This window comes from Podospora pseudopauciseta (assembly GCF_035222475.1).
Source record: "Podospora pseudopauciseta strain CBS 411.78 chromosome 7 map unlocalized CBS411.78m_7, whole genome shotgun sequence".
In the NCBI taxonomy this organism is placed as follows: domain Eukaryota; kingdom Fungi; phylum Ascomycota; class Sordariomycetes; order Sordariales; family Podosporaceae; genus Podospora; species Podospora pseudopauciseta.
In genome coordinates, this window is record NW_026946667.1 from 1,658,682 (window position 1) to 1,680,800 (window position 22,119).

The window sequence follows — 22,119 nt, forward strand, 5'->3', positions numbered from 1 at the left end:
TGGACGTCAAACTTTTCATTTGAGTTTGTACATATCAATTGAGTCGCTATATCGGAGTGAACTCAGCTCCCTCTCATAACTGGCAACCATTACCAACAGAGGAGAGTTAAACAATGGCGCAAAAGACAAAAGTTGCCTTTTTGGGGCCGGTAGCTTCGTATTCTCACCAGGTATTTCTTTTTCAGTCATGCCATTTTTGTATTTCATGAGCTTGAGCTGACAGGTTGGGGGTAGGCAACAAAATTGGCCTTTCCGGATGAAAACACGCATGAGCTCATACCCGTGAAGACGATCCGCGGTTTGTCCCCCCCTCCTTTTTTTTTCTTTTTTTTTTTGGTGCATATATTAATGATATAATAGAAGTCTTCGACACGGTCCAAGCCAGGGGTACAGAATACGGCGTCGTCCCGTTCGAGAACTCCACCCACGGCCCGGTGTCAATGACGCTGGAAGCGCTGGCTGATCGGGGGGATGAACTGCGGGATGTGGTTGTTTGCGGGGAGGTGTACCTGGGGGTTCACCACTTTTTGCTTGGGAAGAAAGGGGGGAGGTTGGAGGATGTGAGGAGGGTGTATAGTCATCCGCAGGCGTTTGGGCAGACGGGGAGGTGGATGAGGAGGTTTTTGCCTGGGGTTGAGATGGTGGAGGTTAGTAGTACGTCAAAGGCGGCGGAAATCGTGGCGACGGGGGGGGATGAGGGATGGGCGGCTGTGGCGGGGGAGATGGCGGGACGGGAGTATGGGCTTGGGGTGCTGGGGGAGAGGATTGAGGATAGGGGGGATAACGAGACTCGGTTTTTTGTTGTGGGGAGGAAACAAGAAAAGGGGGAGGGGAGGGGGAAGGGGAAGAATCTGGTCAGTTTTTGTGTGGGATCTCATGATGAGCCGGGGGCGTTGGCGGAGGTGTTGGGGTGTTTTAGGGAGAGGGGGTTGAACCTGACGAGCATTAATAGTGTTCCTGGGTTGAGGGAGGGGATGAGGCCGTTTGAGTATTTGTTTTTTGTGGAGTTTGAGGGGACGGGGCAGGTGGATGAGGGGGTGAGGGTGAAGGGGGTTTTAGAGGATTTGGAGAGCAAGACGAAGGGGTGGAGGTATCTGGGGGGGTGGGAGAGTGCGAGGAGGTAGAGGGAAGGGGGAAAAAAGACATGAAGACATACTAGAGATCTTTGGGAAGAAAGCTTGAAAGTAAACTGAGAGAAGAAGGGGACGGAATGTATACCAGACAAAGAAATGGCACATCTAACCCTAACCCTCTTCTTTTTTGGTTCATACCTATCTCACTTGGTGAATTCAACGTCAGTTGGTTGATGTACACCAATCGACTTAACACACAGCTCATCAACCCTGAGAAATACACAACCAAACTCAATTTCCCGTAGAGTCTTTTATTCCCAATCATCGCACACTTCTCCCAATGCGCTCAATACGCCCCTTCCTCACCCACCACCTCCGCCTCCCTCCACCACCACGGCTCCCTCATCTTCTCACACCTCACGACCAAAAATCATACTCCTCCTCCCCTTTACCACCGCCACCACTGACAAACCCCGAATCCTACCTCGCCTCCGCCCGTCAAAAGTTTGTCTCTCAACCCCCCAAAATCATCTCAGCAACCCTCACCCGCTCAAAAGCAGACCAGCTCACCCTCGCCCTCGAAGACGCCAACCCCGCCTTTCGCCAATCGCATGGTGATTTCGAGGACGGTGACCCGCTTCCTCAGGGGTATCACATGGTTTACTTTGAACCTAAGATATCGTCTTACCAGCCGATGGCTGACGGGACAGACCCGTATCATTTCCCGGGGGGGCCTTTCGCAAGAAGGATGTGGGTTGGGGGGGAGGTAGATTTTGAGAGGGAGTACATGGGGTGTATGTTGCTGGGTGAAGGGGGGAAGGAAACAAAGGCGGAGTGTAGGGAGTGGGTTGAGAGTGAGGGGGTGGAGGTGAAGGGGGGGAAGGTTTTTGTCGAGGTGGGGAGGGAGTATTTTGCTGTGACAGGGGAAGAAAAAGTGAAGGTGCTGACAGAGAAGAGGAGGCTGGTGTTTTTGAGGCCGTTGGAGGAGGAGCTGGCGCGGCAGGTTGAGAGACTGAGACTGGGTGACAAGAAGGCCGTGGAGAGGAAAAAGATCAAGGTTCCTTGGAGACCGTTTTTTTCCTTTTCTCTTAGGCCGGATGCCCAGTTTTTGTCGTTGTTTTCTGTCTTGACGAGCAATACTCATCGGATTCATCTTGATAGCAAGTATGCGAGGGTGGAGGAGGGGTATAAGGATGTGCTGGTTCATGGGCCTTTGACGCTGGTGTTGATGTTGGAGGGTCTTGCGTCTTATTTGCACAAGAGTGGAAAGGAGAAGAGGAGGTGGATAAAGAGTATGAGCTATAGGAACTTGGCGCCGCTGTTTAAGGGGGATGAAGTGAGGGTTTGTGGTGCTTTGGCCAAGAGTCAAGGGGGTGGGGAAGGGGAGGAGTGGGTGGTTTGGATTGAGGATATCGAGGGGGGGTTGGCGGTCAAGGGGAGTGCTACTGTTGTTGGTAGGCCGGTGATAGGGTCGTGATAGACAACACAGTGTTACAAATTGTAATGTGTGAAAACTGTGCCTTGATGTATCCTTGATTTCATGCTAATAGTAATAACAGACCATGTCTTGCTCTCTTTTCAACCCGTTGTATCCATGTCATGTAATATGTAAGTGATAATACCGAAATATAAAAACAAACAAATCATCAAAGCGAAAACCACCGCCCTCATTCATGATTGTACATCCCAACTTCCCTCTCTTACACAAGACACCCGACTACCTCCGCGGACTCACAGCCCGTTCCCACGCCCCCTCAAAACTCCCCTGCGGATCTTGCCCAACGACAACAACACTCTCATCACCACCCCCCACAACGGTTGACCCTTCCAACCCAGGTGATCTGACCTCCTCCCTCACAAGACCACTTACGCCACCCCCAGCGACGATCTCATTTCTCCTCTGCTGCTCCCTCTGCAGCACCTCCAACTCCTCATCCTGCGCGATCTCCGCTTGCCAATTGGAAGAATACACCACCGCAGCAAAACCCTCCAAATCCCTCACCTGCTCCATCGCCTGCAAGTACCGGTTCGGCATCCCATTCCCAATATCGTGCGCCTGCCTCGTAAGCACGGAGAGGATCTTGGGAAGAAGCACCGCTCTTGACGTGAAGCCGGACATGTCCTCTGTTATGGTTGACACACCCACCACATCCTTGGCCAGCTGCCCCTTGAGAGTATCAAAGCCCGCGTCGAGGATCTGAGTTAGAACGCTGGAGAAGGTGGGGGAGTCGATTAGGTCGGCTGTCTCATCCAACAACCGGCGTAATTGGACTGAGTTAGGGGTGATGTCTTCGCCAGTTGGGGATGGGGACGGGGAGGAGTCATCCAAGATGCCTGATTCGCGAAGGACGAAATCCTCAAGCTTTTCGGGAGGGAGGAGGAACCTGAGCCAAGCTGTGCCCACCCCTGAGGAGGGAGAGGAGCCTTCCACAAGGGTTCTGACGTTGGAGGTGAGTTGGAGGAAGTTCTCGATTGTAACGGTGTCGCGGGGGGAGAGGTGGCCAAAGACCTGGCGGACGGCAGTCTCTACACGCTGCATGACGTCTACCCAGCCGCGGTTGAGAAGCCACCAGGAGAAGGTGAGGTAGCGGCGGTTGACTTCAAAGTCGGAACCATAATAGTGCTCGGGATTGTTGCCGTCGTCGTCGTTGTTTTCGAGGGAGATGGTTTGCTGGGCGGAGCCGGTGGCGAGGGAGACGACCGAGGAAAGGTAGGAGCGGCGGCCGAGGAGGTTGAGTTGAATGCGGGTTAGCATGGTTAGGAGGGAGAGCGTGTAGAGGAGGGTGTAGGCTCGGGTGATGGCTGGAGAGACAGGGGGGAGTTAGTATTGGGGGTTGGGATAGGGGTGGGCAGGGGGCGTACAGCTAATGGTGAGGTCATTCCAGAGTTGCCTTTTAGTCTTTTTTGGTTTGGGGGGTACTGAAAGGGCATCGCCTTCTTGGGCACCGTCGACAGGGACATTGCCGTCCCCTGAGATGGCAGCTGCTATGGAAGTTGGGACAGCAAGCTGACTTGTTTGTAGGCCGGCGTCACTTGTGACACTGACGCTGAACATGCTCCTTCCATCGTCATCTGTCTCTGCGGAAAGGCTGGGTGGACTTGTTGACCCGATGCTCTTCGTCCTGGCTACGGCAGAGCCTTTCATCTGTTGGATTTCATATGTGATTCTCTCTGTGTTCATCGCCTCGAGGATGTTTGTCGTGGCGGTAGGTAGGAGGGCGAGGACGGTGAAGGTGCAGTCCTCTTGGTTTTGTTCGAATCGTCGTCGCAGACTGCACAGACAGATAGCATCAGCATTGGGGTGTTCATCAAGGAGGCAGAGAGAAGGCATACTTCTCCTTGGCGATGCGATCGCTGCTCATGCGCTCGCGCGCATCCTGGAGCTTGCCCAAGACATAATTGGTGACAACATAGCCGGCGCCGATAACACCAGCACCGATGGCGAGAGGTGTTCGGTTGCGGCGGAACCACCGCTTCGTGGCGGCCAACATGGCAGAGTTTTGGGGGATTCGAGCTCGATCACAGCTCCTCCTTAGAATCAGGAGACGGCTACCTTATGCATGTGGTTGACGGGATGCACGTCTACACTACCGGGGGCGCGACACCAGCTGCTCTGGGCCTCCAATCGCGCTGAGCGAACCTCGGCTCTGCGGTTCTGATAGGGCTGATACCGTGATCCGGGGTAGGAAATCTGGTGTCAACCCTAACCCTTTGACACTCTGCATCTACCCCACGCCCAGCCCAGGGGGGGCCTTCTTCGCAATCCACCGCCGCTTCCGTTTCGCTGATGGCCAACGTCACAGTTTGCTCGCCACGGACTGCCCCTGCCCCTCACCCGTAGCGTTGTCCGCTATCGTTTAAAATGTTACTTTTGCTACCCCTCCACTCCCTCGCCCAATGACACCACAACCACCACCACCACCACCACCACCACAACTGTCTGGATAACATCACCACCTTTTCACTATCAGCATCAGTCATATCAGCAAATATCAGCAACCATGAACGCGGAGGGCCCGCCCGAGTTTCTGCTCGAAGCATTCGCCGACCCTAACACGGTGCGGGATGTTGTTCGCGGTAGGCTTCCCTATTCACCCCTGTCTGCCCCTCTCATCCTCTGATTGTCCTGCTCTACAGGTATTCTGCACACCATATTCTTTATGCGTTTCTTCCAGTCCATCCAGGCTGCCACAGCCACACGCGACTGTCTCGGGATCGACCTCGCCTACGTTCCCGACTCCGCAATCGAGACGCTGATCGACCAGCGCGCAACATCACTCGCACGACAACTAGACGCTGAGCGCCCATCAGGAGGAGGTGGCCGCGGTCAGATCACTGTTCAGTTCTTTGAGAAGAAGCGTCGTAAGGGGACCTGGTTCGGGGCCGGCGATGAGCTCTGCTGGGAGAGGTGGACCATCAAAATTACCGTCGCTGAACCCAAGACGGAGAGTGGTATGTTGATTTGACCTTTACTTTTTGTCCATTTTGTATCACCGAACACTAACTCACCCTCTTCGAAATATAGACCGTGCTAAGGTCCGGAAAGCAACCGAAACCACGCTCCGCTCTACCGTCTTCAAGATCATGACCTGTGTGACCGGCCACATGGACCACATCCCTCCCATCACCGAGTCCAACGTCAACCCCTTCCCGTACCGCATTTACATTGGTAATCCTCCAAGTAATCAGCAATCACCATCATCGCAACAAAAGGCTGCCACGGCTGCTGCTGGAGTCGGAGCTAGAGTCGACGCTGTAGCGGGTGGCTGGGCAAAGAAGATGGGGATCTATTAGGAGGATTTCCTCAGCAGTGACGCAGTCACAAAGGTGGTTGATATTGCAAAGGATATTGGTGACAAGGTTGCTGCCGCTACGAAGGAAGTTGAAAAGAAATTTGACGTTTACCTGGCACAGTTGGAGGAAGAGGCCAGGAGGGCCGAGATGGAAGAGGTGAGGAGAAATGAGGAGTGGTTGCTAGTGGCTGAGGAGAGTCGGAAGAGGAATATGGAGCCGGCTGGTCATGGAGGCGTCGAGGAAAAGAGTCTACCCAAGGACAAAAAGCACGATCACCAGCAGCCCCCCAAGAAAGATGATCAGTATGAGGAGATTCTCTAGGATGTGGACGGCCTTGGAGAGGGACCACCCGAAAGCAGCTGTTCGAGTTCGGAATCGTCTGTGTGTTCCTCGACAATACTGCTGTCCGGATCGCAGGAACTTGATCCCATAACAATGGGGCAAATCCTCCCTAAGAAAAAGGACACAGACCCACCGGGGACATGGTCGATAGTTGGGAAGAGCAAAAGCTGCCTGGTGTTTCCAGGGATCAGAAGAACTGCAAGGAATGAACGGGACAGGCGTTTGCTAATTAGAAAAGGACGGGAAATGGGCGTTTGGATTTGGTCATTATGCTTCAACGCTACATTTATAACACAGCACGGAAGGGAGAACAGCAGGTTCATGGTGGCTTTCGACAGTCAGAGGTGGGAATCACGCGCAACATGGCGGATTACAGCGAGTCTAGGGATACAACTGAAGGCGCTAGTCATGGGTAGTTATAGATTTTCTTATCAGGTAGGTACTAGGTTCATCGAGATACCCCTTTTTTTCTTGACTCTTTCTCTGCGAGGAGAGGATACACAATACAATTACTTTCTAATGTTGCGTCTTGGTTCTCTATCTTGTCTCAAGTGTTGACTGAATTATGCCTGTCAGCTGGCTGGGTTTCGGCATGCGGTTGGCAGCGGTGTGGACTGTTGTCTGATCCTTTTTACGTTTGATGTGGCAGAGAGCTTTTACTAGACTGTTCGTGACGATGGTAGGCGGTGCAGAGGGCGCTGCATTTTGTTTGAAGGGTTTGAGAGAGGTTGAGGATGGCATTCGGGATGGCCGCGGTGATGAGCTGGATGAACGAGAGGGAGGAGGCGGGGCAATGGGGGAGGAGGATACGGCTAACACAGACGACCCGGAGGTGAGGAAGGGTAGGGTAGGCGGGCTGGTTTTGGGTTGTTCTCTATGTTCATTCCGGTGCTTAGAGTAGTAGGCACTTCATGTCAAAACAATTGAGCCGTTTTTCTCTCGTCCAACAACTTTCAACGGTAAGAGTCTTTTCCATCAGCGGAACCCCATCCTGTTTGGGAGGAGCAGGGCGCTACCGAAGCGCGGAGTCCGAGGTCAATATAGGCAAAGATAGGGAAAGCGAACCTGAGACTGAATGGGGTGGTTGGATATCAGTTATTATATATTTCACTCTCATGATCGATTAGGTGCCAGCTATCTTGCAGACTGGACAGGTCGTCAGTTGCCAAGATCTACCTCATTCATCATCTCTTGTTCTTCAGGGGCGGAAAGAGGTACAGGGTTAGGGTTTTGACAGTCTCTCGAAAATACCCCTGAACCCCCTGAAAAATGAAGCGCTGTTGGCCCATCAACTCCACTGATCCATTCTCAGCATCTCAACCTGAACATGTCATCACAGCGATTATCAAAGCTCTGTACAGAATGCAATCTGGTTTGTCCCTCAATCATTCACGGCCATCAGCCGCGCGATAATCAGTGCTTGTGTTTGTGTTCCTCCTCCTTCTCCTCATCCGCAGGGTCCATGTTAACAGCAGGCCAGTTGGCAAAAGTAGTCTCCCCGATTGTAACCTTGCCCGTAGTGATGGGCGCCGAACCATTCTTGTACTGCTCATACGTCTCGTATACAGACATGCTATGAACAGCACCCTTTGTGAGGGAAAGGCCTGCCGATTCGAGGAGGACGCGGTTGGTGTCATTATCAAGGGGCCTGTGGAGTAGTTAGACTTCTGCCAGCATTTGTTTTCCGAAAGGAGGGACCAAGGTAGACTTACAAAGGCTGGATGCTGTTCTCAAACACATCGTCCAACACGGCAACTACCCCCTTCCTTAATTGCTCGTCGCTCAGACCGGACTCCAGGTCAAGAGTCACCCGTTCGTGGCTGATCTGGGCGTTGGGAGAGGCTTTCAGCAGGTGATCGAGGTGCACCTCGTTCTTGTTACCGTACAGGTAGAACGGCATCCTGTCTGGGTATGTCGTCTCCAAGGCGGCGTAAGACATGGACTCCTTGACTATGACCCTGATGTTGCTTAGCTCGATGTTGTCCTTGAGCGGCGGTGCGCCCGGCGGGGGTATCCCCACGTCCAGGCGCCACTTGGTGCTGCTGCCTGGTTTGAGCAGGTTCTCCAGAGTCTCTTTCTCCATGTTGGCAAGTGTGTAAACCACACCTGGGTTCTCGGTGCGAAGCTTCTTGTAGTACTCCACCACATCCGGGGGGAGATCGCCCGTGATGACCAGTTGCCAGCGGTGGTTGGCCATGTTGAACATGGGGATATGCGTGAGGTAGATCTCATCCACGCCCTGAATGACGAAGCCATGAACATCAGGACTGAGCTTGTTACGCTTGATGCAGCGTTTGATCCCTTCGAGCGCGACTGCCTTGAAGTCCTTGACTATAGTCTTCATAAAGTCTGGACTCGTGGGCCAGGGGCTCATTGTGACATTGACGAGGAATCGAAGGTCGCCCCGGGCCAAGTTGATACCGTCGTCGAGTCCCAGGCGGGTCTTGAAAGTACGAAGGCATCTGCCATAAGCCTCTTCACCGAATACAGATGAGGTCAGGAATAGGGGGCGCGCTGCCACAACATCCTTGTCGGATGAGACGGAAAGCTGTGAGAAGATCCACTGGTTGAGATAGTTCGCTTCTCCCTTCATATCATGAACCGTTAGTCCACCATTCGCTGTATGTGGAGAGCGACAGTAAACTTACCACATCCTGGTTGATGTCGTCCCCAATCTTGAAGTTGCACGCAAACGCATTGATCATGAGGTCACCAGCCAGCTCACACAAAAGCTTCCATGTCTTCTTGTCCTCGAAAAGCTCTTCGTTGGTCCGGTTCAAGATCTTGTTTCTGATCAGCTCCTTCTGGGCTTCAATAGCCTCCAGTGACTCGCCTGCCTTCTCCGCCGGAAGACGAATGAGAGGAACAACGACGAGGGATTTCTTGAGTGACTCATGTTCGGGGTCAGGTTCCCCCTGTGTCTCATCTGCGCCGGATTCAGATTCTGGGGACGGGGCCATGGTGGCCCAATAACAGTACAGCTAATCCCATATCTGATTAGAGACCCCGGCGACCAGCAACTTCAAGCTGGAGGGAGTGTTCTGAACGTACCTTTGTGCAGGAGAAAACAGCCTCACCCAGTAATCTGCCATAACCGTCATTGTGCAGACCTATCGTTTTGTGCGTCAACCATGCAGCAGTCGCTGCTGCGCCTGGCTTACTGCCCTCCACACCGTAAACACCCATGCTTTCCAAAGCATCACCTTGATGGAAAACAATAGGGCTGGTCCAGGTAACGAGGTATCTCATACGCTGGTCACGGTAGCAGAGCCCGCCCGCGGGATAATTGATGTAACCAGACCTTTCCCATCGTGTCAGAAACTCTGAAATCGACATAGGCGGGGAAACACTCACTTGTGCGGGTCGATAGTGATGCTCTCGGCGTGGTGGAGGTTCCGAAGCTGCTTCATAGTATATGGCTGCAAGGGCATAGCGGGTACATACGGAAGGAAACCGTCTTGATCCCCCCGCTCCCTGAGCGTGGCAGCAAAATAGCCTCCCCAGGCGGCATCGCAGTGAATGGCGAACGAGACGCCTTCGTCCCTTTCAAACTCGTCACGAATCTTGACAATCTCAGCCACGGGGTCGCAGGCACCGTGCTCAGTAGAGCCGATGATGGCTACCACGCCATAGATTGGGATCTTGGCGTCTACACATTCCTTCAGGCGCTTTCGAAGGTCGTTGGTGTCCATGCGAGCCTCTTCGTCTACATCGACGTCGATAAAGTTGATCGAGCCAATACCAGAGATGGCTACATGTGCAACGGCCAGTGTTAGAAGGAAAAGAGACCAGCGTCGTTCTCAAAGGACAAGAGAAACTCACCTCCGCCCTTGGGCCAGGAATAATGCTTGGTAGCACTGATCAAGAACTTCCCAGGTTCAAACCCATACTTTTGCTCAATCACGCTCTTTCCGGTGGTCTGAATGAGGTAGGGTTTGAGAGCAGCCTGCAAAAAAGTTGAAGAGATGGAGTACTGCTCAGCCAGAGTTGACGGTATCTCGAGGATGGTGGAGGGCTTGAGATTCAGCAGCTCCCAGGTGGACAACTCTGTGAATAGCTTGGCGTCCCCTGTGCTGGTTTTGACTTCGAACTCACCAGCAAGAAAATTCAGGGATCCTTCTTCAATCGCTCGTTTGAGAGAGAAGGGATAAAACTTGAGGTTGCGGACTAGAGGAGACTGTTAGGCACCTTCCCTGTAAATTCAGGGAACAGGGACATTCATACTCGCCCAGATAGCCTCAAGGTTAGCGACGGATCCATCCTGAAGACAACAAGGCGTCAGTAATTCACGGAAATACAGTGTAGCACGGTTCTAGATATAACTCACACAGGTGATGTGGCCCCAGGAATCTGTTCCATATCCCAACATTCTTGCAAGCTCCTGTCCGACCTCTCTCTCCAGCTTGGTCGTGTGTGGGCTAGCCTCAGTGGCCACATTGTTGGGATTGTACATCATGGCCGTCATGTCTGTATATTATCAGTAGTCACCTCGGTCAACAGAGAGAATAACAAGTCTATCCACATACAGCCAACAATGCTGGAAAGGGCAACATCCATATTCATATGAGCATTGTATCTGGGAGACCAAAACGGCACCGACTTTGCGGCCAACTCGAGGGAAAGTTTATCGACATCAGATGTCAAAGTCTTGATGCTGTTTTGGTAGTCTTCCAGTTCCTTCATCCCTTCGGTGATGAACTCGGGGTCTCCGGCATAGAGCGTCTTTCTGGCCTGGGCTTGATGGTTGAGGACGGTGCCAAAGAGATCGTGAAGGACCTGAAAATTCTCGGCCCTGGGGCCCAAGAACCAGGAACTGACCAAAGCATGCTGGGTTATGTTGTCGTCGTCCGCCATGGTCAAGGGCTGTGTGATGATGGATGATCAGGTAGGATGGATGCTGTGAAGTAAGGTCCAGGACAGAAAGGAATGTGTAAGATTCTGGTCTTGAGCTGGCTGGAAATGGTGCCTCTTCTTATACCAGCGTTGTTCAGCATGCTGCCACTCGGCACCTGGGCCGTTCACGTCAACCCGACTTTTCTCATGGAAGCATACTTGCCAATCGACTGATGGATCCGCACACCTGCAGCTGCGATATTCTCTTTCCAAGGTCTGATTTTCCATCCAGGCAAGCGCGGGACGAGTCAAAAGGCTTCATGGGCGAGAACAACGCCAAGGCGGGAGTTCTAGACCTAGGAGTGCGGAGAATAACTGGGACAACTGACAACCTCAGCTAGCCACCTTCACCTCGTCACTTCCACAGCTAGCCATCCACACTTATCACCACCACTAAAGCCTCCATTCCCATGCAGCTGTCCTATAAGCGGACCGCACCGCTCTGCACGTTGATCCACTGCCGTCATATATTGGAGAAGATCAAGACCGACCGACTTGTTGATTGGCGTCAACAAGTATGATACCAAAAAGATCAATGACCTCTTCGGCTACGTCAGGGACATCGAGATCGCATATCTTCTGAAGCAGATTGCCGACAAAGGGGCCATCGTCAATACGGTTCTTGATTCTTGCTACTCGGGCGGACCCGTGATGGCGACGGCACTCGAGGATCCGATCCCATCCTATTCAGTAGAGAGGTACATAGAGGACGAATGTAGTAATGAGAGGGTTGGTCCTGGGCTGTGTTCTGCCAAATGGTTTCTCAAGTTAAAAATCGACTCCCATACGTCAAAGTAGATGCGAAACTTACTAGATAGAACCAACCAGATATATCAGTCTCCTCTTACAACATGAGAAAAAAACAGCTGAAACATATCACATCACATTCAACATCATCAAGTGGAACAGCCAAGTACTGTACATCTACCAAAAAAGGCAGACTCTTCTTTATTTGACGACTCCATGGTATCTCGAATAAAAATTCCAGAAGAAGCTTCCTGTTACCCCTTCACACGCGCACTGCTTGGTGAAGGCAGACCGTAAAATAGGCCATGAGCAAATGAACACACATCTTGTTGAAGATGGCGATGCTCCCAGGCCCCTCTCTTCTCCTCTTCTCCCATTCTTCTTTCTTTCCCGAAAGAAACAAAACCCACCCAACACCGAACCCAATGAATCTCCTCTTTTTTTCTTTCACCCATAACAAAAAAAAAAAAAACGCCGTGTTGAGAATGGCGAAACCCGTTCCACCCCTCACCAGTAATGTATGCTATATGCTGTTGAATCAACCCATCCGGATTTTCCCCTTGCCCACAAAAACGCCTTGTTGAGAATGGCGCTTTTCCATTGAGGTATCATCTAATCATCACCCAAATCTTTTTTTGAACCCGTTAGAGACCCCCAAAATGCTAATGCTGTTGAAAAAAATCCGGAAAAAAGCATATTACACCATCAAAGCGATGGCGTGCACATGAAAAATATTAGGTAGGCGTTTAAGCCTTGTTGGCGTACTTCTCACGGAAGTACTTGGCAGCGTTGACCATGTGGGTGAGGGCACCCTTGACCTCGTCCCACTTGCGGGTCTTGAGACCGCAGTCGGGGTTGATCCAGAGCTGCTCGGGGCGGAGGAACTCGAGCATCTCCTCAATGCGCTGCTTGAACTCCTCCTCGGCGGGAACACGGGGGGAGTGGATGTCGTAGACACCGGGGCCGATGTGGCGGGGGTAGGCCTCGTCAATGAAGACCTTGAGGAGCTTGGCATCCGACTTGGAGTTCTCAATGGAGAGGACATCGGCATCGAGGGCAGCGATGGCGTGGAAGAAGTCCTGGAACTCGGAGTAGCAGAAGTGAGAGTGGATCTGGGTAGAGTCCTCAACACCGGCGGTGGCGAGCTTGAAGCTGTTGACGGCCCACTCGAGGTAGGCGTCACGCTCAGAGCCCTTGCGGAGGGGAAGACCCTCACGGAGGGCAGGCTCATCGACCTGGATGACGTAGATGCCGTTGGCCTCGAGATCGACGACCTCGTCACGGAGGGCCAGAGCAAGCTGCTGGCACTGGACGGACTGGTGGACATCGACACGGGGGAAAGACCACCGCAAGCAGGTGACGGGGCCAGTAAGCATGCCCTTCATGGGCTTCTTGGAGATGGAGGCGGCATACTTGGACTCCTTGACGGTCATGGGAGCGGGGCGAGAGATGTCACCAACGATGATAGGGGGACGGACGCAACGAGAGCCATAAGACTGGACCCAGGCGTGGGTGGTGAAGACGTAGCCGTTGAGGCGCTCACCGAAGTACTGGACCATGTCGTTGCGCTCGGGCTCACCGTGGACGTAGACATCGAGGTCAAGCTCGTCCTGGATGGAGACGGCGAGGTCGATCTCCTTCTTGATGAAGTTGTCGTACTCCTCGGCGGAGATCTCACCCTTGGTGAACTTGTTGCGCTGGACGCGAATCTCGCTGGTCTGGGGGAAGGAACCAATGGTGGTGGTGGGGAAGAGGGGAAGGCTGAGGTGCTTCTTCTGCTGAGCATAGCGGGTGTCGAAACCGGACTTGCGGTTGTGCTGCTCAGGAGTGACGGCAGCCTGGCGCTCCTTGACCTTGGGGTCATTGGTGCGGGTGGACTCGGCACGAGCCTTGATGGCGGCGGCGTTGGCATCGAGCTCAGCGCGGACAGCCTCGGGGTTGGTGACAGCCTTGGCAAGGATGGCAACCTCCTTGACCTTCTCGGAAGCGAAAGAGAACCACTCATAGACATCAGTGGGGAGCTTCTTCTCGCTGGCGAGGGTGTGGGGGGTGTGGAGGAGAGAGCTAGAGGTGGCAACGATGACACGGTCCTCGCCGAGGGCCTTGATGGCGGTCTGGAGGAGGTCGAGCGACTTGGCGAAGTCGTTCTTCCAGATGTTTCTGCCGTCAACGACACCGGCAGAGAGGATCTGAGAGGGGCCGAGCTGCTTGATCACAGGCTCGAGCTGCTCGGGGTTGCGGACAAGGTCGACGTGGATACCCTTGGCGGCAGAGAAAGCGGGGAGGACGTCAAAGTTGTGGACGATGTCACCGAAGTAGGTGGCAACGACGAGGGAGGGGATGGCATCACCAGCAGCGGCGAAAGCCTCATAGGCGGGCTTGAAAGCAGCCTTGACCTCGGGGGCGAGATCGAAGACGAGGGTGGGCTCGTCAATCTGGACGGTCTCGGCACCGGCGGCCTTGAGGGCCTTCAGGAGCTCGACGTAGACGGGGACGAGCTTGTCAAGGAGAGAGATGGGGTTGACGGAAGAGCCACGGTCAGCCTTGCCGAGGGCAAGGAAAGAGACGGGGCCGACAAGGACGGGTCTGGTGATAATGCCAGCCTCCTTGGCCTCGAGGAACTCGCGGACGGGCTTGGGGTTCTCGGCAAGGGAGAAGGTCTGGTTGTCCTGGAGGGTAGGCTTGACGTAGTGGTAGTTGGAGTCAAACCACTTGACCATCTCGAGGGCGGGGACATCGACACCGCCCTTCTGGTGGCCACGGCCCATGGCGAAGTACTCATCGAGAGGGGAGAGCTTCTGCTTGGTGTAGCGTTCGGGAACAGCCTGTTGTGGGAGAGGTGGGTCAGCAAACAAGCCCGAGAGCAATTGACCGAGAGAGAGAAGCTTACATTGAAGAACTGGATGTGGTCAAGGACGTGGTCGTAGTGAGCGAAGTCGTTGGAGGGGATGATGTCTACACCGGCATCCTTCTGGATCTTCCAGTGGGCGAGACGGAGTCTCTTGCCCTCCTCGAGGAGAGCCTCCTGGGAGATCTTGTCGGCCCAGTAAGCCTCGTTGGCCTTCTTGAGGTCACGAAGGACGCCCATACGGCTGTAGGAAAGATATCGAGTTAGCAACCTTATCAGTGCCCAAAGCCGTCAGAGGAAGGAGCAATTGAAGCTTACGGGAAACCCAGCACGGATGATTGAACCATATTGATGGCTGTGAGGTGTATCTGGGATTTGAAGAGGGAGATGGTGTTGTTGGTTCACAGTGACCTGTTCCTTGAGCCTGGCTGGAGTGACAGACGCAAAGAGGGAGTGTGAAAAGTGGGATGAGGAGAGAAGGAGAGAAAGAAGGGTTGACTTGAGCGGGGGAAGAAAGAAATAAGTAGTGCCCAGAGGGGAATGGAACCGAACGAGTCGGCCTGCAGGAGGGGGGGCAATTTTGAGTTACTCGGGCAGGGGCCAGCCTCAGCACTGGAGTGACTGGCAGTGTCAACGGGGCCGTAATCGGTGGGGGTTCCCACCGCTTGTTCGGAGCCCGACCGCCTTTGGATGGACTGGATGGACTGGAGACATCAAAGTGATGAGGTCCATGTCTCAGGTTCTTCTGCCCCTACCGTTTCTTGCAGCATTGGCATCGCAGCTCAGGTTCTAAACTAGCTATCGAGAGCTCCCATAGAGAGCTTGCTTGCATGGGGATTGGGCATTGGGAGGTTCGGCACTCAGGTCTCGGGGCTCACTAATGGTGGGGCAGCAAAGACGGAGGATGGAAAGCTTCAATCAACAATTCGGGGTCTTCGGGGCTTTGCTGTTAGGTAGGTTCGGAGTAGTCGTCACCACGGGACAGACAGCTTCAGGTCACTGAGTGACGGATCGACACCACCACACGGTAAGCTGGAGCTCAGGTACACTCCGTTTCTGTGTGACCTGGAGTACCCTGCTTGGGACCCCCGTTTACAAGTGAACGCTATCGATGGTGCAAATGATGTGACCCAAGGCCCGAGTCGACCGGGTTTTTCTCCCAGCCAGTCAATCTTTGACGCTCCGCGAACCGGGCTCCAGCAGAGTGGCCATATGCAGACTAGACCGATGTATTGTCACCGACAACGCTCCGGGTCGCGGGGTGTTTTAGTGAGGGGCAGAGAAAAAAAAATAAAGTAGGTACGGAGTACAACCTTTGTGTTGGAGAGGTACATAACCCACCGTTCCGTCCCCTCGGACGCCCCTGCCCTGGGCTCTTCAAAGGGATGGCATTCCTCCAGTCTTTCACGTCGAGAATGACACCGGCCAACAATACTATCCTAGACAATCGGAGGCGAGTGAGTTGTTCAACAGCAAGACAAGAGTCGATCCCGGTTCAGTGACAGATGCGGGGCCGGAGTAAGCAGCTCAAAAAGCCAGGTTGACCCCCGCCCCTCCACAATTTCAATGCTGCAGGTGTGAGGTGAGGGGTGCCTCAGGCTGGTCAGAGCGTTGAAAAGCCAAAAATGCACCGAAAGTACGGAATGAGAAAAATGTCTCCGCCGGTTTTCTTGTTGATAACAGTTTGAACCCGATATGCGCATACCGCATTGGTGGATATGCATCACCTCGGTATTATGTATCTATCAGAGCTAATTACTTTGGTATGATGAACTCAGCCACACTCATGATGGAGCTTGGTCGTTCGAGCGACTTTCGACGCGCGTGGCTTGCACAGTGCAAGGCTTTGGCTCATCGTCATCATCCCAACTGGAACTTGTCAAGTGCCAAACCTCCATTGGCAGCTCCGCTTGCTCATTTCACAGAGCTAATCTCATTAATTACTGCTTTTGATTGATTGATCTTTCCTTGATACATATCTGTCTCTCTCTCTCTCTCTCTCTCTTTGCAATAATCGCAGCCAACTGGCGACGGCCTGTTGTTTTGCCCTGCGATTACCGTGTTGCCCCTTTTCCATCTGTCGTAATTCCGCAGTCTCATCGTCAACCTTGTCGCCGTCGTCGTCTCCGTTCCCGTAGCCGCTCCCGATCGAACCGACGCGGTCATCGCTCGACGACATCATGTACTCGAATCCCAATTCGTTCCTGGGCGGGAACAGCCAACGCCCAGGGCAACCGCAGTATGGCAATCAGTTTGGCGCAGGAGCTGGTCAACCACAACTGCAGCAGCCAGGTCCATTTGCTCCTCAACCGACTGGCTTCGGTCAACAGCCGGCCCTGCAGCAACAGTACACTGGATATCCAGGCCTGCAGGCCCCTCAACCTACCGGCCAACTTCAGCCTCAGTTCACAGGCTTTGGTCAAGCTCCCCAGCAAAATGTTGGAGCAGCGGCACCCCCTATGCCGGCTATGCCTCAGCAGTTCCAGCAACAGTTTCAACAGCAACAGCAGCAGTTCCAGCAACAACCACAACAGACATCGAGCCCTTTCGGCGCCACCCCGAGCCAGCAGCCTCCTGCTTCGGCTTTGGCCCCCCCTGCTCCCCCCATGAAGCCCCAGCCGACCGGCTTCCACGAGATGGCTGCCTCCTTCCAGACTGCTGGAGGCTCGAAATCGACAGCCAGTGCTCCGAGAAAGACCAACAAGATTCCCAACATCCGCCTCTCATTCATCACCGCACAAGACCAAGCCAAGTTTGAGACGCTGTTTAAGTCTGCTGTGGGGGATGGACAGACCACCATGACTGGCGAGAAGGCCAGGGATCTTCTCTTGCGTTCAAGGCTGGATGGAGACTCCCTGTCTCATATTTGGTGAGTCTGGTGCTTGCTGGCGCATATACGTATCAAACCAATACTGACAGCTTGACTTAGGACGTTGGCTGATACCACGAGATCGGGACAGTTGCATTTCCCCGAATTTGCTCTCGCCATGTATCTCTGCAATCTCAAGCTTACCGGAAAGACTCTCCCCGAACACCTTCCTGAGAACATCAAGAATGAGGTGTCAAGTATGGTAGATATCATCAACTTCAGCGTTGCAGAGGAGGCTGCCAATGCCTCTGATTTGGGAATCAGGCAGAACACCGCCACTCCTCCTGTTATCCAGCACCCTCAGCCGCAGCCATCGAACTCTCAACTTCTCCAGGCGCAAATGACGGGATTTCCTAGTCAACAAACCGGATTTTTGGGTGCTCAGCCAACGGGGATGCCCCAGTCGACAGGTTATACTGGTCCCCGGCCGCCCATGCCTCCAATGCCCACCGGTTTTGGTTCGTCATTGACCCCGAACGCTGGTCCGGGCGGGATGGTTGCGCCTCTGAATGCTCAGCCTACTGGTATTCCTGGCCAGTGGGGTCTTGTGAATACGCCAGCAACGGGTCTCCCTCTCATTGACGCCCTCCAGGCTCGCATGATGCCTCAGCAAGGCCGTGAGCAGCAGACATATACCACCGCCGGTCTGCAAGGAAACGCGGTCATTCCCTGGGCTATCACCAAAGACGAGAAGACCAGATACGATAGTCTTTTCCGTGCCTGGGACGGCCTTCACAAGGGCTACATCTCTGGTGATCAAGCGATTGAAATCTTGGGCCAGAGTGGTTTGGAGAAGCCCGATCTCGAACGTGTGTGGACACTGGCAGATAATGGAAACAAGGGCCGCCTCGATATGGATGAATTTGCCGTGGCGATGCACTTGATTTATCGCAAACTGAACGGGTATCCTGTTCCCAACCAGTTGCCTCCCGAGCTTGTTCCTCCATCAACCAGGAACTTCAACCAGTCCATTGGTATGGTAAAGAACATGCTTCACCAGGAATCCGAGTATCGCAAAAATTCTGGCGCCGCCTTGCTACCTCAGAAGACCGGTGTCAGTTACCTCAAAGGCCACTCCTTTAAGGGAGCCGGAGCTGGCTTTGGCAACCGCAAGGATGCCACGGTCTTCAAGAACAACGACGAAGAGGTGGGCTATCGTTCGAGCGCCCGACGTAGGGTTGGCAACAACTCGCCTCGTCCAGAGTCGCCAGCTTCCGTCAACTCTAGTGAGGAGCTCAGTATTGAGCAGCTCCGCAAGAAAATCAAGGAGAAGCAAGTCTTGCTCGATGCTATGGATTTTGCTGACGAGAAGCATGCGGAGGAGGATGACATTCTTGACAGGCGTGACCGCCGCGAAGCTGACGAGCTTTACAGGCGCATCAGGAGAATTCAGGAGGATATCGATAACCACCCAGACGCTTCTCTCATCAGCGCTGACTCAGATGCTGAGAGGAGAGCATTGAAGCGCCAGCTGCAAAACCTGACTGACAAGATCCCAGATCTGGCGTCCCAGGTTAGGAAAACTGAGAAGGCGATTGCTGATGCTAGGCTGGAACTGTTCCGCCTCAGGGATGCCAAGGCTCACCCATCCAGCGCTGCGGCCATCATTGGCACTGGTCCGGGCGGTACCGTCACCGAATCTGACAGGCTCAAGGCTCGGGCCAAGGCTATGATGCAGCAGCGCACTGCAGCCCTTACAGGAAAGAAGATCGAAGTCAGCAACGACGATCTGGACGCCCCCAAGCGACTCGAGGAGGAAAGCATCAAGATCCGAACCGAGAAGGAGAACAATGAGCGGATGGTCCGTGATGTGGAAGACAGCGTTCGCGAGTTTGCCAAGGGCATTGAGGACAATATGAAAGAGGGTGCTCAAGATTCTACTACCGAGCATGAGAAGCGTCGCTGGGAAGATGGTCTGGGTGTGGAGGATGAGGTCAGGGATTTCATCTACGACCTCCAGCGATCTAGCCGTGCTGCTCGCATCAGATCACAGGACCGCCAGGGCGGGCGTCAACCTACCCAGGAACCCACCAGAGCTGAGGCACCACCATCTGCTCGCTCTGTGAGCCCTGCAGTCTCTCGCACATCGACTCCAAGTGCCCCAGCTGCAGGCGGTGGCTCGTACTCTTCCTACAAGACTCCGGAGGAGCGGGCCGCTTTTATCAAGCAGCAGGCCGAGCAGCGCATGGCGGAGCGTCTCGCTGCCTTGGGCATTAAGGCTCCCACCAAGCCCGGCGAGACTGCGGCCCAGCGGATGGAGCGTGAGCGGGCTGAGCGAGCCGCCAAACTGCGACAGGCCGAGGAGGAAGATGCCCGTCGCGAGGCTGAGAGACAAGCAAGAATTGCTGAGGAGACTGGGGCCCCCGCGCCAGCCGCCCAAGCTGCTGTTCCAAAGCCAGAGGGCAAGAAGCCACCTCCACCCCCTAGCCGAAAGACCCCCAAGGTTGAGGACAGGCGGGCCGAGGAGGAGGCCGCAGCGAGGAAGGCGGAGGAGGGACGTCTTGAGCGCGAGCGTGGCGAGCAGGAGCGTCAGACTCGGGAACTTGAGTAAGTGTTGAACCAGATTGGTTTGTTTACAATTCTTACTAACGCCATTCTAGGGAACGCGCAAAGGATCAGGAAGACGAGCTGGCCAAGGAGCGTGCCGAGGCCGATGCCCGTCTGAAAGCACTTGAAGAGCAAGTCCGCCAAGGCAAGCTCAAGAAGGAAGAGGAGAAGCGCAAGAAAAAGGCAGCGATGGCTGAGGCAAAGGAGCAAGAAGCCAAGCTTGCCCAGCGCCGTGCTGAGATTGAAGCCGCCCGCAAGCGGGAAGAAGAGCTTCGCAAGCAGCTTGAGGCTCTAGATGTCGAGGACAGCTCATCCGACGATGATGAAGGCCCTGAGCAGATTACCCCTCAGGCCTCGACACCTACCTTGGGCGGCAGCCAAGTGGGCGGTAGCCAGGAGCTCGAGCCTGCCCCGCCTACCCCGGTGCCGGCTCCCGTGCAGTCTCCTCCCCAGATTGTCACCTCTAGCCCTGCCGAGACGGAGAGCCGCAATCCCTATTTCAGAATGAGAGCACAGGCCGCCGAGACAACTCCGGCGCCGCCAGCACCCCCAGCTCCTGTTGCTCCCCCGCCGCCTCCACAGCCAGATGTTTCGACCAACCCCTTCCACCGCATGACACAGGCGGCCGCGGCCCCTGCTCCATCCGGCCCGGTCTCTAGGAAGCGTCCCGAAGATGATGGATGGGGATCCGACAAGGAGGACGACGACGAGGATTCGGATGACGACAGACCGGGACAGGGCGCTGCTCACCTCGCCTCGATCTTGTTCGGCACCATGGCGCCCCCTCGGCCGCTGTCGGCTACGGGCGACAAGTCTGCCGCTGCGTCTCCTCCGGTGATCTCACCTGTTGCTTCGCCTCCTCCAGCTATCCCTAGCCCTACTGCTGCGGGAGCCCCCCCGGCACCACCCCCGCCTCCGCCCATGCCCGGGATGGGTGCGCCGCCTCCGCCGCCACCTCCTCCCCCGATGCCCGGGTCTGGGGCACCGGCTGCTCCTCCTCCGCCTCCACCTCCCGCTCCAGGTGGCGCGCCTCCCCCTCCCCCTCCTCCTCCTCCGCCGCCGGGAGGAGCGCCTGCGCCTCCTGCTCCTGCGGGTGGTAGGCCGGCGGCGTTCTTGGGGGAGATTCAAGCTGGAAGGGCTCTCAGGAAGACGCAGACCAAGGACAAGAGCGGGGCTGCTGTTGCGGGACGGGTGCTGGATTAATGATGGGGGTTTCTTACAAGGGCTGTTACACCCGAGGTTTTTTTGCTTACTGCGGCTGGAAGGAAAATGGTTTCTGGGGGTATAGGGGGGAGGTTGGGGTTACTGTTGTGGCGAGTACCTAATATCGGGATTTGTGCATGTGTCTGTGGATGGTTGTGCGGCTACCACTCGGCCGGCATGTTGTGCGAGGGTGGTGGTCCAGCCATCATCTTTTTGTTTCTGAGGGGTGTACAACATGATGGGTGGGGATGGGGGTGAGAGTGGAAAGGGTGGCGTGTAGTGAAGCTCTGGTATGGTTGGGGGGGAAGGGAGGAGTATATGCTGGGTCAGTTAGGTAGCTTTTTTCTTAGGTTTTTGAGAATGAAAACTGTTTTTCTATATTGGAGTTTTAGCAACCGTCGAGGCCTTTTCAAAACAGGCAGAATTATGTGACAATGGTATGTCAAATTATCGCCACATTTGTGGTTCCTTAACTTTCATTCCCGAGGGGCTCCGGGGGGTTTGGGTTGGGTTCAAGGGAAAGGGGGGCGATCGGAATTTTGTTGAGATGGATGATGGGTTGCCGAATTATGGGGTTACGGGGGGGAAGAATGGAAGCTGGGTAACTACGAATGTTGAAATGGAAAGGGCTGGGGAGTAAGTCAAATTGATGATGGTTCAAGAACGGATAAGGGAAGCTAGTTATCTGTATATCGAGCTGGCGGTTGCTTGTTCAGCTGAGGAAAGACATGGTTTGTTTGTGTTCAAGTGGTGTGTATGTTGTTGCTCAGGGAGGATGAGACCAGGCATGGGGGCTGTTAGTT

General features: G+C 54.4%; 7 protein-coding genes across 7 annotated transcripts; 4 read left to right on the forward strand and 3 right to left on the reverse strand.

Moving 5' to 3' along the window:
* Positions 1-113: 113 nt before the first annotated feature.
* QC763_708265 (uncharacterized protein) lies at positions 114-1,124 on the forward strand (the record flags this gene model as incomplete). The annotated part of the gene is made up of 3 exons (XM_062915816.1): positions 114-170; positions 235-298; positions 361-1,124. 3 exons carry the CDS (start codon positions 114-116, stop codon positions 1,122-1,124), a joined length of 885 nt encoding a protein of 294 aa, XP_062761808.1.
* A 289-nt stretch (positions 1,125-1,413) lies between these two features.
* QC763_708075 (uncharacterized protein) lies at positions 1,414-2,550 on the forward strand (the record flags this gene model as incomplete). Its single annotated transcript, XM_062915798.1, has 1 exon — positions 1,414-2,550. One exon carries the CDS (start codon positions 1,414-1,416, stop codon positions 2,548-2,550), a length of 1,137 nt encoding a protein of 378 aa, XP_062761809.1.
* Positions 2,551-2,578: 28 nt separating this feature from the next.
* Positions 2,579-4,722, reverse strand: PEX3 (peroxin). The gene is made up of 3 exons (XM_062915799.1): positions 4,407-4,722; positions 3,936-4,345; positions 2,579-3,875 (listed from the first exon to the last, which is right to left on the reverse strand). The coding sequence occupies exons 1-3, from the start codon at positions 4,562-4,564 to the stop codon at positions 2,791-2,793; spliced, it is 1,653 nt and encodes a 550-aa protein (XP_062761810.1). The 5' UTR covers positions 4,565-4,722; the 3' UTR covers positions 2,579-2,790.
* Positions 4,723-4,844: 122 nt separating this feature from the next.
* On the forward strand, positions 4,845-6,734 carry QC763_708090 (uncharacterized protein). The gene is made up of 3 exons (XM_062915800.1): positions 4,845-5,150; positions 5,211-5,525; positions 5,599-6,734. The coding sequence occupies exons 1-3, from the start codon at positions 5,075-5,077 to the stop codon at positions 5,865-5,867; spliced, it is 660 nt and encodes a 219-aa protein (XP_062761811.1). The 5' UTR covers positions 4,845-5,074; the 3' UTR covers positions 5,868-6,734.
* A 565-nt stretch (positions 6,735-7,299) lies between these two features.
* Positions 7,300-11,254, reverse strand: QC763_708110 (uncharacterized protein). The gene is made up of 9 exons (XM_062915801.1): positions 10,736-11,254; positions 10,537-10,676; positions 10,434-10,470; positions 10,032-10,376; positions 9,564-9,960; positions 9,261-9,510; positions 8,858-9,190; positions 7,922-8,796; positions 7,300-7,857 (listed from the first exon to the last, which is right to left on the reverse strand). The coding sequence occupies exons 1-9, from the start codon at positions 11,061-11,063 to the stop codon at positions 7,623-7,625; spliced, it is 2,940 nt and encodes a 979-aa protein (XP_062761812.1). The 5' UTR covers positions 11,064-11,254; the 3' UTR covers positions 7,300-7,622.
* A 715-nt stretch (positions 11,255-11,969) lies between these two features.
* Positions 11,970-15,660, reverse strand: MET6 (methionine-synthesizing 5-methyltetrahydropteroyltriglutamate--homocysteine methyltransferase). The gene is made up of 3 exons (XM_062915802.1): positions 15,016-15,660; positions 14,740-14,941; positions 11,970-14,674 (listed from the first exon to the last, which is right to left on the reverse strand). The coding sequence occupies exons 1-3, from the start codon at positions 15,042-15,044 to the stop codon at positions 12,596-12,598; spliced, it is 2,310 nt and encodes a 769-aa protein (XP_062761813.1). The 5' UTR covers positions 15,045-15,660; the 3' UTR covers positions 11,970-12,595.
* Positions 15,661-16,157: 497 nt separating this feature from the next.
* PAN1 (actin organization and endocytosis protein) lies at positions 16,158-21,617 on the forward strand. Its single transcript, XM_062915803.1, has 3 exons — positions 16,158-17,566; positions 17,627-20,113; positions 20,167-21,617. Exons 1-3 carry the CDS (start codon positions 16,878-16,880, stop codon positions 21,314-21,316), a joined length of 4,326 nt encoding a protein of 1,441 aa, XP_062761814.1. The 5' UTR covers positions 16,158-16,877; the 3' UTR covers positions 21,317-21,617.
* The last annotated feature ends 502 nt before the right edge of the window (positions 21,618-22,119 follow it).

Excerpts from the sequence above, each read along its gene's own strand:
- QC763_708110 (XM_062915801.1), bottom strand. The coding sequence starts at position 11,063 with ATGGCGGACGACGACAACATAACCCAGCATGCTTTGGTCAGTTCCTGG. Across the intron at positions 9,961-10,031 it reads TTCCTGGCCCAAGGGCGGAG|CCATCTCTGGTATTGGCTCG; the intron begins GTGAGTTTCTCT and ends TTGCACATGTAG. Across the intron at positions 7,858-7,921 it reads GAGAACAGCATCCAGCCTTT|GCCCCTTGATAATGACACCA; the intron begins GTAAGTCTACCT and ends ACTACTCCACAG.
- MET6 (XM_062915802.1), bottom strand. The coding sequence starts at position 15,044 with ATGGTTCAATCATCCGTGCTGGGTTTCCC. Across the intron at positions 14,942-15,015 it reads TCATCCGTGCTGGGTTTCCC|CCGTATGGGCGTCCTTCGTG; the intron begins GTAAGCTTCAAT and ends TCTTTCCTACAG. Across the intron at positions 14,675-14,739 it reads ACCACATCCAGTTCTTCAAT|GCTGTTCCCGAACGCTACAC; the intron begins GTAAGCTTCTCT and ends CTCCCACAACAG.
- QC763_708090 (XM_062915800.1), top strand. The coding sequence starts at position 5,075 with ATGAACGCGGAGGGCCCGCCCGAGTTTCTGCTCGAAGCATTCGCCGAC. Across the intron at positions 5,151-5,210 it reads GGTGCGGGATGTTGTTCGCG|GTATTCTGCACACCATATTC; the intron begins GTAGGCTTCCCT and ends CCTGCTCTACAG. Across the intron at positions 5,526-5,598 it reads TGAACCCAAGACGGAGAGTG|ACCGTGCTAAGGTCCGGAAA; the intron begins GTATGTTGATTT and ends TTCGAAATATAG.
- PEX3 (XM_062915799.1), bottom strand. The coding sequence starts at position 4,564 with ATGTTGGCCGCCACGAAGCGGTGGTTCCGCCGCAACCGAACACCTCTC. Across the intron at positions 4,346-4,406 it reads GATCGCATCGCCAAGGAGAA|TCTGCGACGACGATTCGAAC; the intron begins GTATGCCTTCTC and ends CTGTCTGTGCAG. Across the intron at positions 3,876-3,935 it reads GAATGACCTCACCATTAGCT|CCATCACCCGAGCCTACACC; the intron begins GTACGCCCCCTG and ends CTGTCTCTCCAG.
- PAN1 (XM_062915803.1), top strand. The coding sequence starts at position 16,878 with ATGTACTCGAATCCCAATTCGTTCCTGGGCGGGAACAGCCAACGCCCA. Across the intron at positions 17,567-17,626 it reads GACTCCCTGTCTCATATTTG|GACGTTGGCTGATACCACGA; the intron begins GTGAGTCTGGTG and ends AGCTTGACTTAG. Across the intron at positions 20,114-20,166 it reads CGTCAGACTCGGGAACTTGA|GGAACGCGCAAAGGATCAGG; the intron begins GTAAGTGTTGAA and ends ACGCCATTCTAG.